This window comes from Ranitomeya variabilis, chromosome 4 (genome assembly GCF_051348905.1).
Source record: "Ranitomeya variabilis isolate aRanVar5 chromosome 4, aRanVar5.hap1, whole genome shotgun sequence".
In the NCBI taxonomy this organism is placed as follows: domain Eukaryota; kingdom Metazoa; phylum Chordata; class Amphibia; order Anura; family Dendrobatidae; genus Ranitomeya; species Ranitomeya variabilis.
In genome coordinates, this window is record NC_135235.1 from 358,441,182 (window position 1) to 358,457,994 (window position 16,813).

Sequence of the window (16,813 nt, forward strand, 5' to 3'; positions counted from 1 at the left end):
GGACAGCACTTCCAGGCACCAACTAGCGGTGTTGGAGCCCAGGGACAGCAGGAGGTGCAGAGGAACACCATTTAGGCCGAAGCCTGATTGGAGCAAGTCGAAAGGGAACCTTTAACCCCCACCCCAAAAGGCGTTTGTAGCTGAAAGAGCCATCTTTTGCATCACAAAGGATGCCAAAGGAAAAGGTGGCTCTTTTCATTATGCTCCTTGCAAACACAGAACTAAACACATAAAGTGTATCCACTGATACCGTAAAACCATCCCGGAGGTGGGATTTTCCTTTGTAATGTGACGCAGCCCAACCATCATTCCTACCCCCTTGGCGCCGTGCTCCGCCTCCTCAGCGTTGTTTGATTCTGTCCCGGAGCCTGCGCTGTTATGTTATCCCTTGGCCAGGCACACTTAGCGCTGCCCATCTTCTGACATCATTTTGTGTCAGGCTGGCTGCGCCTGTGCGGCCGCGCTGGCCGAGATCCTGCCTCGCAGTGTCGTCTAATGTAATCCCACCGTGGGCCTGGGATCCGTGGCCATGCGCAGTGCATATCCTCGCCTCTCACTCCCCTCCCTCCGGCTTCTTCAGACTGTGCGGTGTCACGGCCGTGGCATGCTATTAGGGATCAGCTGATGGTGCACAGTCTGAAGAAGGTGGAGGGAGATGAGTGAGAGGCGGAGGTGAAGATATGCACTGCGCATGTCCATGGATCACAGGCCCGCAGTGCGATTAAATCAGAAGACACTGCGAGGCGGGATCTCGTCTAGCGCGGCTGCTCAGGCGCAGCCAGCCTGACACCAAATTATGTCAGAAGACGGGCACCGCAAAGTGTGCCTGGCCAAGGGATAACATAGCAGCGCTGGCTCCGGGACAGAATTAAACAACGCGGAGGAGGCGGCGCACGTCGCCAAGGGGGTAGGAATGACGGGTGTGCTGCGTCACATTACAAAGGAAAGTCCCACCTCTGGGATGGTTTTACGGTATCAGTGGACACACTTTAAAAGTGTTAAGTTCTGCGTGTGCAAGGAGCTAAACAAAAATAGTTACCTTTTCCTTGTGCAGCATAACTGCTGCACAAGGTGGCTATTTCAGTAACAAACGCCTGGGGGGGGACAGGTTCCCTTACATTTCAGTTGTTGTGTCAGCGTGGCGGTCGCAGGACACATTGCCGGCTACACAGCTGGGGATCAGCTGACGTTACTGACACCCAATAACACTGGGTCGTATGTTTTGACTGTGCAGACGGCACTTCTGAGCCTCAACTGGTGGTGTTGGAGCCCAGGAATTACAGTTCAGGTGGTAGAAAGATGAACACAACAGGAGACCTGGATACTGTAGACAGTCACCCAATTTTTTAATCAGGAAGAGGAGTGGCAAATTCCTGCGTGATCCAGGCCTGGTTCATTTTCAGGAAAGTAAGCCGGTCAACGTTATCGGAGGATAGTCGCATGCGACGGTCAGTTAGTACACCACCTGCAGCACTAAAGACGTGTTCCGATAATACACTAGCCGCAGGGCAAGCCAGCACCTCCAATGCATACTGGCTTAGCTCGGGCCATTTATCCAGCTTAGAGACCCAAAACTTGAAAGGGGAAGAGCCGTCTGGGAGTACAGCAAGAGGGCAAGACATGTAGTCTGTCACCATCTGACAGAACCGTTGCCTCCTGCTGACTGGAGCCGTCTGTGATGGTGTAGACATTTGTGGCGGGCACACAAAACTGTGCCACAGTTGGGCCATACTGGTCTTGCCTTGGGCAGAGGCACTGCTTCTGCTCCCTCTTTGTGCAGAGCCTCCTCCACTGCCTGGACGCACTGAGCTGCTTTGTAAAGCACTAGCAGCACTTCTCTCAGTTGGACTGGAGAAGATGATGGAATTCACCAGTGTGTCTTGGTACTCCCGCATTTTACGCTCCCGGTTCAACGGTGTGATGAGGCTTTCTACGTTGTCCCGGTAGCGAGGATCGAGGAGGGTGAACACCCAATAATCAGACATGTTGAGAATGTGGGCGATGCGGCGGTCGTTTCTCAGGCTCTGCAGCATGTAATCAACCATGTGCTGCAGACAGCCAACTGGCCAAGAAACGCTGTCCCCTGCTTGAGGCGTGATCTCTGCCCGCTCGTCATCACCCCACCCTCGCTGTACACACTGACTACTGGACAATTGTGTAACTCCCTCCTCTGGACGGATGTCTTCCTCCTCCATTGACTCCTCCTCATCCTCCTCACAAAGTGTCCCCTGCCTACGCGTTTGTGAGGAACCATGTGGCGCTGACTGTCCAGAAGATGATGGAAATGGTGAATCCTCATCCTCCACCTCTTCCACAACATCATCCCTTAGCGCTTGCAGTGATTTTTCAAGCAGGCAGATAAGGGGGACAGTCATGCTGACTAGTGCATCATCTGCACTCACCATCCACGTGGAATAATCGAAGGGACGCAAAACCTGGCAGACGTCCTTCATAGTGGCCCACTCTGTGGTTGTGAAGTCTGAATGGCGCGGAGTGCGCCTGATGCAGCTGGTACTCCATTACTGCTTGCTGCTGCTCACACAACCGCTCCAACATATGTAACGTGGAATACCACCTGGTAGGTAGGTCACATATGATGCGATGTTCCGGAAGGCGGAATCGGCGCTGCAGAGCCGCAATGCGCAATTTTGCTGTGCTGGAACGCCGCAAGTGAGCACACTCTAGGCGGACCTTGTGCAGCAGTGCATCAAGATCTGGATAGTCCCTCAAAAAACTCTGCACGACCAAGTTGAGCACATGTGCCAGACATGGGATGTGAGTGAGGTTGCCGAGGCCCAGAGCTGCCACCAGATTTCGGCCATTATCACACACTACCATGCCTGGCTGAAGATTCGCTGCCACAAACCACACATCGCTCTCCTGCTTGATGGCATTCCAGAGCTCCTGCGCTGTGTGGCTTCGATTCCCCAAAGAAATTAATTTCAAGACAGCCTGTTGACGTTTGGCCACGGCTGTGCTCATGTCGGTCGTAACAGGTAAACATTCACGGGTCCATGTGGAGGTGGACTGTGACGGCTTCTGCAGCGATGATTCTGAGGAACTTGTGTAAGAGGAGGAGTCAATGCGTACAGACTGGATTCCTGCAATCCTTGGAGTGGGCAGGACACGTCCTGCGCCACTCGCACGATCTGTACCCGGCTCAACAACATTAACCCAATGGGCAGTGAGGGAAAGGTATTGCCCCTGTTCATGTTGACTGGTCCACGCATCGGTGGTGAGGTGGACCTTGCTACTGACGGCGTTCAGTAGCGCGTGTTTTATGTGTCCCTCCACATGCTTGTGCAGGGCAGGGACGGCTTGCCTGCTGAAATAAAAGCGGCTGGGCACATTGTACTGTGGGACTGCCAATGACATCAAGTCACGGAAGCTGTCAGTCTCCACCAGCCTGAATTACAGCATTTCCAGTGACAGAAGTTTGGCAATGCCTGCAGTCAGAGCCTGTGCTCGTGGGTGGTTTGCCGAGAAAGGCCGCCTTTTCTCCCACGCCTATACTACCAATGGCTGTAGACTGGGCTGGGAGTGTGAGGATGACTGGGAACGTGGTGCTGCGGGTGGAATTACAGTGGGTCTCTGGACAACAGTGCCAGAGGTTCTTCCATGGCGATCCTGGGAGGAAGCCGAACCAGCTGTGTGTGAGCTGGAGGAAGAGGCAACACGAGCTGAAGAGGTGGTAGCTGCCGCTGTTGGTTGGCCTAGCTCTTCAGTGTGTTTCTGTAACTCCGCCGTGTGCCTGGTCCGCACATGTTTCCACATGTTGGAGGTATTGAGGTTGCTGACATTTCTCCCTCTTTTGACTTTGTGATGACACACCTTGCATTTGACATAGCAAATGTCATCTGCAACTGTGTCAAAAAAGGACCAGGCACTGCAAGTCTTGGGAGCGCCCTTTTTGGCTGTTGGAAGAGACATGCTCCTAACGGGTGCCAAAGTGGAGGCTACAGGATCCGCAGTCTTCCCCCTCCCTCTCCCTCTTTGGCCCGTTCGGGGAATCTCTTCCTCAGAGCTGCTCTCACCACCTTCCTGTCCCTCACGCCACGATGGGTCAAGGACCTCATCATCTACACTACCCTCTGCCACCAACTGCTCCTGCTGGGTAGTCTCAGCAGCAGAGCACGCACCAGAAAGTGGCACCTGAGTGTCATCAGCGGATGCATTCTGCGGTGTGGTGACCGGAGGCACTAGCCCACCCGCCTCTTCAGACTCAGAGAGAAAAAGCTGTTGGGCATCACTGCACACTGCCTCTGCTTCCATTTCTCCAATGCTGCTTGGCTGGCCCCCTGTTTCCAAGCCAAGAGATTCAGAGAACAGAAGTAGAGACGGCTCCTGTCCTGGGCTCTCTGTCTGCCTGGGCAATTTGGCAGGTGGTGAAGAGACAGATGGCTGCTCTCCAGTGCTCTGTGTCTGAGAGGATGTGGCACTAATTGAAGTCGATGCATTAGCTGCCATCCATCCGACAACGGCTTCAATTTGGTCTTCACGCAGCAGCGGTGTACGGCGCTCTCCGACAAAGCTGCACATGAAGGACTGTTCCCTGCTGAAACTGGGTGATGATGAGTCACCGGGGCCCGCAGCAGGCACAGAATCCCCACGTACTCTCCCTGCTCCGCGCCCACGCCCACGTGCCTTACTCCCTGCCTTCTTCATCTTGGTTGACTGATAAAGATAAGCAGAAAAGTACTAACGGCTTATTGTGCTTATTCCTGAACAGCTCCTAACAGGTATAAGAAACACTAATTTTCTAAAGTGTGGACTAGACTTTAATATGAGCTAATGTGGCCTACACAACTGTAAAGTGGTGTGTTTGGTGAACTTTATTATTTATTTATTTTTTGGGGGCTGAACTGACAACAGGGAGAGCTGCACTCACACGGAGACCGTGCAGGCAGCCATAAATGGTGCTGCAAGGCCCCAAAAACCTCCTCTACGTTATCTTATGTAGTGTTTTTCCACAATTTAGCTGGATACGGGTGGAAAGCCACTAATAGGAATTATTTGAAAAAATGTGCAGCGGGCTGCACTATTAGCAAAAAAGGACAATGGAATGGATAGAACTGTATGAGTCAGTGAACCACCCTGAGTTGGATAAAACCGGCTGTGGCTGCACACAGACTACAGGGCGAGCTGCACTCACACGGAGACCGTGCAGACAGCCGTAAACGGCGCTGCAAGGCCCCAAAAACCTCCTCTACGTTATCCTATGTAGTGTTTTTCCACAATTTAGCTGGATACGGGTGGAAAGCCACTAATAGGAATTATTTGAAAAAATGTGCAGCGGGCTGCACTATTTGCAAAAAAGGACAATATAATGGATAGAACTGTATGAGTCAGTGAACCACCCTGAGCTGGATACAACTGGCTGTGGCTGCACACAGACTACAGGGCGAGCTGCACTCACACGGAGACCGTGCAGACAGCCGTAAACGGCGCTGCAAGGCCCCAAAAACCTCCTCTAGGTTATCCTATGTAGTGTTTTTCCACAATTTAGCTGGATACGGGTGGAAAGCCACTAATAGGAATTATTTGAAAAAATGTGCAGCGGGCTGCACTATTAGCAAAAAAGGACAATGGAATGGATAGAACTGTATGAGTCAGTGAACCACCCTGAGCTGGATACAACCGGCTGTGGCTGCACACAGACTACAGGGCGAGCTGCACTCACACGGAGACCGTGCAGACAGCCCTAAACGGCGCTGCAAGGCCCCAAAAACCTCCTCTACGTTATCCTATGTAGTGTTTTTCCACAATTTAGCTGGATACGGGAGGAAAGCCACTAATAGGAATTATTTGAAAAAATTTGCAGCGGGCTGCACTATTTGCAAAAAAGGACAATGGAATGGATAGAACTGTATGAGTCAGTGAACCACCCTGAGCTGGATACAACCGGCTGTGGCTACACACAGACTACAGGGCGAGCTGCACTCACACGGAGACCATGCAGACAGCCGTAAATGGCGCTGCAAGGCCCAAAAAAACTACTCTAGGTTATCCTATGTAGTGTTTTTCCACAATTTAGCTGGATACGGGTGGAAAGTCACTAATAGGAATTTTTTGAAAAAAATGTGCAGCAGCCTGCACTACTTGCAAAAAAGGACAATGGAAAGGATAGAACAGTATGAGGCAGTGAACCACCCTGACCTGAATACAACCAGCTATGGCTGCACACAGACTAGAGAGTGGGCTGCACTCACACACACACAGAGACCTTGCAGATCGCTGTGAAAACAGCGCTGCAAGGCAAAAGCAAGGTGAACACACAGCGGTTGCTAAATTAGCCTGGGAAAAGCACAAAGAAGCAAATCGCTATCTCAACTGGCCCTCAGTCAGAACACAGCGTCCTGTCACTAACTGAATTCACAGCAGAGTGAGCCAGAAAGGGCGGCAGCGTTTTTTATAGTGCATCATGACATCATTTCAGCAGCCAATCACAGCCTTGCCAGTAGTTACATGCCCACCATGCTGAACAGGATGTGCCCACACTTGGAATCATTCCTCATTGGCTGAATTCGTGCAGTTTGAATCCTGGGAACTTCCGATTCCGGTATCCGATATGCGGCAAGTATCGGATCTCGGTATCGGAATTCCGATACCGCAAGTATCGGCCGATACCCGATACTTGCGGTATCGGAATGCTCAACACTACTCACAATTTCAATGGATGAAAGAATTGTGAAGGTGATATTAAAGAAGGATTCCTATGTTAACATGTAACTTGGCCTGTTAGGATGTTTTGGAGTTAAATAGCTTTTTTGTTCAGAGAATGTGACCTCCTAATGCTGCAAATACCAAAAATTAGCATTTTCAGTTCTTTAAAATATATCAATTAAAATTAAAGGAAGTAGGTAGTGAGGAGGCATTAAATAAATACAAAAGATTAAATAAATTCTGTAAACAGCAAATCAAGGCAGCAAAGATTGAGACAGAGAGACTCATTGCCAGAGAGAGTAAAAATAATCCCAAAATATTCTTTAACTATATAAATAGTAAGAAACTAAAAAATGACAGTGTTGGCCCCCTTAAAAATAGTCTGGGTGAAATGGTGGATGAGGATGAGGAAAAAGCCAATCTGCTAAATGACTTTTTTTCATCAGTATTTACAAACGAAAATCCCATGGCAGCCAATATGACTAGTGATAAAAATTCCCCATTAAATGTCAACTGCTTAACCCAGCAGGAAGTACAGCGGCGTCTAAAAATTACTAAAATTGACAAATCTCCGGGCCCGGATGGGATACACCCCCGAGTACTGCAGGAACTAAGTACAGTCATTGATAGACCATTATTTTTAATCTTTAAAGAGTCCATAATAACAGGGTCTGTACCACAGGAGTGGCGTATAGCAAATGTGGTGCCAATATTCAAAAAAGGGGCAAAAACTGAACTCGGTAATTATAGGCCAGTAAGTTTAACCTCTACTGTGGGTAAAATCCTGGAGGGCATTCTAAGGGATGCTATACTGGAGTATCTGAAGAGGAATAACCTCATGACCCAGTATCAGCATGGGTTTACTAGGGACCGCTCATGTCAGACTAATTTGATCAGCTTCTATGAAGAGGTAAGTTCCGGACTGGACCAAGGGAACCCAGTGGACGTAGTGTATATGGACTTTTCCAAAGCTTTTGATACGGTGCCACACAAAAGGTTGATACATAAAATGAGAGTAATGGGGATAGGGGAAAATATGTGTAAGTGGGTTGAGAGCTGGCTCAGGGATAGGAAACAAAGGGTGGTTATTAATGGAGCACACTCGGACTGGGTCGCGGTTAGCAGTGGGGTACCACAGGGGTCAGTATTGGGCCCTCTTCTTTTTAACATATTTATTAATGACCTTGTAGGGGGCATTCAGAGTAGAATTTCAATATTTGCAGATGACACTAAACTCTGTAGGGTAATCAATACAGGGGAGGACAATTTTATATTACAGGATGATTTATGTAAACTAGAAGCTTGGGCTGATAAATGGCAAATGAGTTTTAATGGGGATAAATGTAAGGTCATGCACTTGGGTAGAAGTAATAAGATGTATAACTATGTGCTTAATTCTAAAACTCTGGGCAAAACCATCAATGAAAAAGACCTGGGTGTATGGGTGGATGACAGACTCATATTCAGTGGCCAGTGTCAGGCAGCTGCTACAAAGGCAAATAAAATAATGGGATGTATTAAAAGAGGCATAGATGCTCATGAGGAGAACATAATTTTACCTCTATTCAAGTCACTAGTTCGACCACACTTAGAATACTGTGCACAGTTCTGGTCTCCGGTGTATAAGAAAGACATAGCTGAACTAGAGCGGGTGCAGAGAAGAGCGACCAAGGTTATTAGAGGACTGGGGGGTCTGCAATACCAAGATAGGTTATTACACTTGGGGCTATTTAGTTTGGAAAAACGAAGACTAAGGGGTGATCTTATTTTAATGTATAAATATATGAGGGGACAGTACAAAGACCTTTCTGATGATCTTTTTAATCATAGACCTGAGACAGGGACAAGGGGGCATCCTCTACGTCTGGAGGAAAGAAGGTTTAAGCATAATAACAGACGCGGATTCTTTACTGTAAGAGCAGTGAGACTATGGAACTCTCTGCCGTATGATGTTGTAATGAGTGATTCATTAATTAAATTTAAGAGGGGACTGGATACCTTTCTGGAAAAGTATAATATTACAGGGTATATACACTAGATTCCTTGATAAGGCGTTGATCCAGGGAACTAGTCTGATTGCCGTATGTGGAGTCGGGAAGGAATTTTTTTCCCCATGGTGGAGTTACTCCTTGCCACATGGGGTTTTTTTGCCTTCCTCTGGATCAACATGTTAGGGCATGTTAGGTTAGGCTATGGGTTGAACTAGATGGACTTAAAGTCTTCCTTCAACCTCAATAACTATGCAACTATGCGAAATGTTTAGAAATTCTACTGTGCCTAATGATTTGGCACAGTGCATTTTGAGCTTTTAATGCTGTTATCATTGGGAGGTTTCTTCAATAAAATTCGATGTATAATCTAACAGGTGATGACTTTTATTAGACTGACTGTCATTTGCACCGACCATTTAGGAAATTCAGAGAAAAAGTCATTTGCATAATAATTTGGAACATGGTGTATATCATTTTTAGAAACAGAGTTAGCATATTTGAGTAAATGTAAGTTTCTGTACAACAGATGCAGCAACTAGAACACTAAAGCTGCAATTTTTATAGGGGTTACATCCTACATAAAGGTTCTTTCTCTGGCACGTGTGGTGGCAGTTTTCACACGTACCAGAGACACTCACATAGGTAGATCCTTTCAAGTGGATGCATCTGCACACATGTCAGTGTGTTTCCATGGACCGTGTGACCATGGGAAAAACTCACTGACATGTTCATTTTTTAGCAGAGTAATGGGCCGCAAAATGTCCCGCACACGTGCACACTGATGACACACAGATAACATGGGTTCCCCTGTATTTTTTATAACCAGTCCAGGATATGGGATCAAAAGACTAATCAACCCCATAGTGGTCATGTCTACTATTGTCATGTGTGACAATTATGCTAAAATAGGAAACACATTGGAAATATAAATGCATATTTTTATATTTTATGATAGTTTAGACCCAGTTTAGAGTCTTATAATTAGTTAAATGTTCCTTTCTTGAAGGCGAACATATAGTATATTTAATTAATGTTTTACAACATTATACCTAACTAGCTATTGAACCCGTTCTACGCCCGGGTGGCGAGCATTTATATTGGTATATGGTCTCCATCCTGGTATGTGCTGCTCCCATCTTGCTCTCCCATCCTGTCATGTGCTACTCCATCCGGCATCCCCATCCTGTCATGTGCTCCCATCCTGCGCCCCCATCCTGTCATGTGCTGCTCTATCCTGCATCCCCATCCTGTCATGTGCTCCCATCCTGCATCCCCATCCTGTCATGTGCTGTTCCATCCTGCGCCCCCATCCTATCATGTGCTGCTCCATCCTGCGTCCCTATCCTGTCATGTGCTCCCATCCTGCACCCCCATCCTGCGCCCCCATCCTATCATGTGCTGCTGTATCCTGCGTCCCCATCCTGTCATGTGCTCCCATCCTGCGCCCCCATCCTGTCATATGCTGCTCCATCCTACACCCCCATCCTGTCATGTGTGTGCCCCCATTCTGTCATGTGCTGCTCCCATCCTGTGCCCCTATTCTGTCATGTGCTGCTCCCATTGTCATATGCTCCCATCCTGCGCCCCTTCCAGTCATGTGCTCCCATCCTGCACCCCCATCCTGTCATGTGTGCACCCCCATTCTGTCATGTGCTGTTCCCATCATGTGCAATCATTCTGTCATGTGCTGCACCCATCCTGCGCTCCCATTCTGTCATGTGCTGCTCCCATCCTGTGCCCCCATTCTGTTGTAATGTGCTGCACCCATTCTGCCTGTTCCTGTTTCCATTCTGCCATATGTTGCTCTCATCTTTCTCTCTCCGGCTCTACTGCCCGAGTGCGGCTGTGCTGAGTGCGGGCGGCTGTGCGTGGCTGTGCTGAGTGCGGGCGGCTGTGCTGAGTGCGGGCGGCTGTGCGTGGCTGTGCTGAATGCGGGCGGCTGTGCTGAGTGTGGGCGGCTGTGCTGAGTGCGGGTGGCTGTGCTGAGTGTGGGCGGCTGTGCTGAGTGCGGGCGGCTGTGCATGGCTGTGCTGAGTATGGGCAGCTGTGCGTGGCTGTGCTGAGTGTGGGCGGCTGTGCGTGGCTGTGCTGAGTGCGGTCGGCTGTGCGTGGCTGTGCTGAGTGCGGGCGGCTGTGCGTGGCTGTGCTGAGTGCGGGTGGCTGTGCTGAGTACGGGCGGCTGTGCTGAGTTCGGGCGGCTGTGCTGAGTGTGGGTGGCTGTGCGTGGCGGTGCTGAGTGCAGGTGCTGTACGTGGCTGTGCTGAGTGCGGGTGGCTGTGCGTGGCTGTGCTGAGTGCGGGCGGCTGTGCATGGCTGTGCTGAGTGCGGGTGGCTGTGCGTGGCGGTGCTGAGCGCAGGTGGCTGTGCGTGGAGGTGCTGAGTGCGGGCGGCTGTGCTGAGTGCGGGCGGCTGTGCATGGCTGTGCTGAGTGCGGGCGGCTGTGCGTGGCTGTGCTGAGTGCGGGCGGCAGTGCGTGGCTGTGCTGAGTGCGGGCGGCTGTGCTGAGTGCGGACGGCTGTGCTGAGTGCGGGCGGCTGTGCTGAGTGCGGGCGGCTGTGCGTGGCAGTGCTGAGTGCGGGCAGCTGTGCTGAGTGCGGGCGGCTGTGCATGGCTGTGCTGAGTGCGGGCGGCTGTGCTTGGCTGTGCTGAGTGCGGGCGGCTGTGCGTGGCTGTGCTGAGTGCGGGCGGCTGTGCTTGGCTGTGCTGAGTGCGGGCAGCTGTGCTGAATGCGGGCGGCTGTGCGTGACTGTGCTGAGTGCGGGCGGCTGTGCGTGGTGGTCCTGAGTGCGGGCGGCTGTGCATGGCGGTGCTGAGTGGGGGCGGCTGTGAGTGGCGGTGCTGAGGGATCCTGTGCACACGCTACCTGATTCCTTTCCGCTGCCATTTTCTTGGTCCTCCTGCTGCCGGGATCGGCGCCTGCGCAGTCCGCACTTTCCCGCGCCATTTTCTTGAAGACACACTGCAGTGTGTCTTCAAGAAAATGGCGCTGGAAAGCGTGGACTGTGCAGGCGCCGATCCCGGCAGCAGGAGGACCAAGAAAATGGCGTCGGAAAGGAATCAGGTGGCGTAAGTAACAAATTGCTGTGGCATGAACTGCCACAGCATCATCAGGGCACAATCATGTCCACGGTGTCCCCACGGATCATAAATGTCCCCCTGCTTCCGGCAGTCCGCGCTTTCCGGCGCCATTTTTTTTTCTGGCACTGGCTATAATATAACGCTAGGAGCGTCACGCCTGCGCAGTCTATAAAGGCTTCGGACAGAGTGACGCTCCCAGCGTTATATTATAGATGTTCTTATACTGTAATGTGTTTCAGGAAACTTCATCACATACAGCACAATAGGTACCAAAACTATAAATTACTAGTATAAACAAAAATGTTTAAATTCCCAGGTACTGAACAAACCAAGGAAATTAACCTACATGATTGTGCTTTAGAAACCCCCTGCAGTGCTATAACCAATACGTGTTTTATTAAAAAATAAAAATAAAAAAAATGTCAATTATAGTTTATTTCCTCTTTAATAAAATGACCATAAAAATGAGTTAATAAGTCTAAAGATTTTCATTTACTTCAAAACATTATTTTGAGCTATTATTATTTTTCCAGTCATGTGGAAATAAGTACCGTAATAAATATCTAAAGCTAAATGGGGCATTGTGAAGCAGTACTTACGTGATTCATCAGGTTTACAAAACAGCACACTTAAAAAAAATATGCATTCATTACAAAACATAGTTCAATATTTTTTTTTTCAAAACTATTTAATAAAAATGACTAGACCATAAAGCTTTAAGGCTTTAAGTATTTAACCTTTCTACTTCAACCTGTGTTGACTCAAGGAAAGTTAAACAATTGGAGGTGAGCAGTATAATCAAATTTCCTGCTAGATCAACATGATAGAGTGTTTAGATAAATTGAACTACACAACCTTTGGCCTTGGACCCAAAAAGTTTGATTATTTTTGAACATATAAATGTCAGCTCTTTCATTTAGATGTCTGCTTCCTTTATTTTTGCATGGTTTTTACTTTACTAAGTTAAATTACAGACAAAGTAGTAAAGTGCATGTAATAGCAGTGACAAAAGAGAACAGGAGAGGCAATCTGGTACATAAACACTAAAATCTGGGCAATAGATGGATAAATAGGAGGTTACTTGATTTGTATAAGTAGAAAACAGGAGGTTAATGGATCTTCAAAAGGGAAAAGATGTAGATCGCTAAATATGCATTCAAGTATATCTATGGTCTCCAAATAAAAATGTTTTGTCTTAAAGGTTAGTATACACATTTAATAACTTTTTACCTAATGCTCTCTTAAATGACAGCTGATTCTTCCAACATCACTATACTTGTGTAGGTTTATTTTTCTGAACAAGCATTTGCTCTCAATCAGGAGAAGGAAATTTCCCACTGCCAGACAACTCTGGTAGAAGCCTATCTGCCTTGAGAACATAGGATATCTAAGTGGATCAAATCCCCGAGGATCGACTCTGTGTCGAATTTCCACAATTTCACAGGTTGAAAATCGTTTTTTTTTTAATTCAGCAAAGTCACATTTAAAATTCTAATAATCTGCTTATCTCTAATATTCAGCTAAAGAATTCCAAACATCTTGTTTGTCTAATATTAGTAAAATGCAAATTGCCGCCTTAACGCCATGCATTTTGTTAATTGATAAATCTAAGTTTAATGTGTGTAGAATCTTGCTTTTAAAGCAGTGGGTTTTCCATATATATTAATTTTTCATCTTTCTATTTACAGTTCTGCGAGCGCAGTTTTTGTCCATGGAAAAATCTGGGGAATGGTGGCAGTTCACAGCTTCGGTTCTTACTGTATACAGGCAGAGAAGGGTGCCAATTCGTCGTGGTGATCAACCTCTTTGGGTTCCAGATCAAGATTTAGCATGTGACTGCCTACGGGTGCAAGTGGGCAAGTCTTACCTGATTATTGGAAATGATGAGGAGTCTCCAGACCCTGCAAGGTTAATCTTAGATAAAAATAGCCTTACTCTTCCATGGCGTGATGTTTGGGCGCATAAACTAAGAAGATTTCAGCAACAAGATCGGCGTGGAAAATGCTGGGCGGGATGAGTAATATTTTTAGAGCATCAAATGATAATTAGTACAAATTGTCTCAAAACAACATTTCATTTAGACTGAAACAATAATGATGGTCTGCTAACTGTAATTATTGCTACCTCTATATTGCAATACTTGGTTACTGGAAAATTCAGCAGCAGATTAATGCATATAGTCTTAAGGTGAAAAATATTTTTCATTATGTTTGTAGAAAAACTGTGCTGCTTGTATATTCTTTGCTGTTTGAAATACATATTATACTTTGTGTGATAATGTATATATCTAATTGTCTTTCTATAATTAAATCTTTCCTTTCAAAAACATACCACTATAAATCAAGAGAGCAGACTGTCAGTCATTATGTCTCACACTGGTAACACCCCCTTTCATTTAAAATGTCTGTGTCTGACCATAGATCTTAAAGGGAACCTTTCACCAGATTTTCACTCTATATAATACATACAGCACCTTTTACCTGACATATACAGCATTCTAACATGCTGTATATTTGTTCCTAATCCGCTCTGAAAGACAAAAAATCTAGCTTTTATTATAGAAAAATATTTAGAATTGAGAGTCCTCAGTGGTTGATACCTTTTAATGGCTAACTGAAAAAATGGTAACAAATTGTAAGCTTTCGAGACTACTCAGATCTCTTCATCAGGCATTGTTAGGGCTAGCGGAACGCACTGATTAAATATAGATGTTTTTATTGGTGCGTTCGCAGCCCGGGGTCCACCGTGGAGGAACCTGCTGCTAGCAAATGACGGCACTATATGGCAGTTTAAGCAAACTCTGTTACTTCACAGAGTCGCACGGAAACAAGAAGCTGTGCCCTGTTAACCCCACAGGAGTTCACAGCTAACTGCCGAGCTGAAGGCAGTCTGTTGTCACGCAAATATACAATCTCCTCACCGGAGGAGCCGGTATTCTAGGGGCTTATTTCAGCCGGGGCCCTAAATCCATGCACACAATCTCCTCGCCGGAGATGCCAGCATTCTAGGGGCTTATTTCAGCCGAGTCCCTGAACACACATAAATGTGACCACACTGGCGCACGCACATAACAGATTTGATACTAGCCTTATATAGCTGCAGCAAGTAAAAGACCTTCCTAGAAGGACCAATGAGAGACTGCCATACCTGAGCATGTGACCCTAGATCTCCACTGAGAGATCTTGCCCTGGGCATGCTCAGTGTGTGCAGAGCAGGACTTAGTCCTAGCACCTACAGGACCTTCCTGAAAGGACCAATGGACTTAGCTGCAGTATCTGGCCATGTGACCCTCGATCCCCACTGAAAGATCTTACTCAGGGCATGCTCAGAACGAGAAAAGCAGGACTTAGTCCCAGAAGCGTCTGCTCGCCGCTGCCCAGCACTGACTTCAATGGCAGAAGCAGGAAAAGCAGCAGTAACTCTTTGTACAGAGTGGGACTGAGCAAGACGCTGGGACCGACGTCTCCGCTGAGCAGGCTCCACTGCGGCAGGAGAAGAATGGGAGACCGCAGCAGAGATGGCCCGAGATTCCCCCTGTGCAGAGGCGGGAACTCGACCCCTAACATTATCCCCCCACCTTGGGCCTCGCTATGCTCAAAGGTGGCAATGAGCTGCGGAGCCCGAATGTGCTCAACAGGCTCTCTGGACCATAACCCCTCCAATCCACCAAATAAAATTTTTTGCCACGTACCGCCTTGCACCCCAAGATAGCGTTCACCTCGTAATCATCCGACGATGAACCCGATGTCCTGGCAGATGACTCAGAAAACTGGGACATGTATACGGGCTTTAAGAGGGACAAATGAAAGGTGTCAGTGATACCCAGGCATGGAGGAAGGGCCAGACGGTAGACCACAGGGTTAACCTGTTCGAGGACCATGAAGGGACCCAAGTAGTGAGGTTCAAACTTAGTGGACTCAACTCGCAGCCTGATGTTACGGGTGGAGAGCCACACTAAGCCGCCAGGAGCAAAGATCGGAGTGGGGCGCCGATGTGCATCAGCGGAGGACCTCATTCTCTCCTTGGAGGCCTGGATGGCATCCTGAGTGCGGTCCCAAATGTCCCATGCCTCCACAGCCCAGTCTGCCACACTGGAGTTGGCAGAAGACACGGGCATAGGCACAGGAACCCACGGATGCTGACCGTAATTAAGAAGGAATAGAGTCTGACCAGTGGAGTCAGCTACGGCATTGTTAAGCGCAAACTCCGCCCATGGTAGCAAGGATGCCCAGTCATCCTGCCTAGCAGAAACAAAATGTCACAGATATGTGACCAGAGTCTGGTTGGCCCTCTCTACCAACCCATTCGTCTCTGGATGATATGCTGAAGAAAGATTCAACTCAATGCTGAGTAGATGACAAAGCTCTCTCCAGAACCGAGACGGAAACTGGGGACCCCGGTCACTGACAATTTTGTCTGGCATACCGTGTAGGCGAAAGACATGTTTAATAAACAACGCTGCCAGAGCCCGTGCAGAAGGTAGCCATGGAAGAGGCACCAAATGCACCATTTTGGAAAAATGGTCAGTGATCACCCAAATAATGGTGCAGCCACGGGACTTGGGTAAGCCCACCACAAAGTCCATCCCGACCATCTCCCAGGGCCTGTCAGCCACCGGCATGGGATAAAGTAAGCCAGCTGGCCAATGTTGAGGAGACTTATTTTTGGTGCAGGAGACACACGCCCAAATATAGTCTCCGACGTCACGGGCCATATTCGGCCACCAGTACGTCCTCGCCAGAAGCTCAGATGTCCTTTTGGTCCCAAAGTGTCCACCCACCCTGGACGAGTGAGCCCAAAAGAGAACCTCCGGTCGCAAATTTGCTGGCATGAAAGTCTTACCCGGGGGCACAGACTCTAGCGAAACCGGAGCCACGGTCCTCAGACTCTCAGATGGGACAATAAGCCGAGGTTCCTCCTCCTCCTCCGCTGATGACACTACGGAGCGGGAGAGAGCATCGGCACGAATGTTATTCTCCCCGGAGAGAAAATGGAGGGTGAAATGGAACCGGGAGAAGAACAGGGACCATCTGGCCTGGCGAGAATTTAGCCGCTGGGCAGTCTGAATATAGACCAAGTTC

At 48.3% G+C, this 16,813-nt stretch overlaps 1 protein-coding gene across 2 annotated transcripts in view; it reads left to right on the top strand.

Moving 5' to 3' along the window:
• Positions 1-14,317, top strand: part of LOC143764769 (netrin-1-like) — a 555,816-nt gene extending 541,499 nt beyond the window's left edge. For both annotated transcript variants that reach the window (XM_077250713.1, XM_077250714.1), the window contains exon 7: positions 13,421-14,317. In XM_077250713.1, coding sequence (XP_077106828.1) covers positions 13,421-13,749 — 329 coding nt within the window. In that variant the 3' untranslated portion in view covers positions 13,750-14,317. The remainder of the gene's footprint in view (positions 1-13,420) is intronic.
• Positions 14,318-16,813: the final 2,496 nt, after the last annotated feature.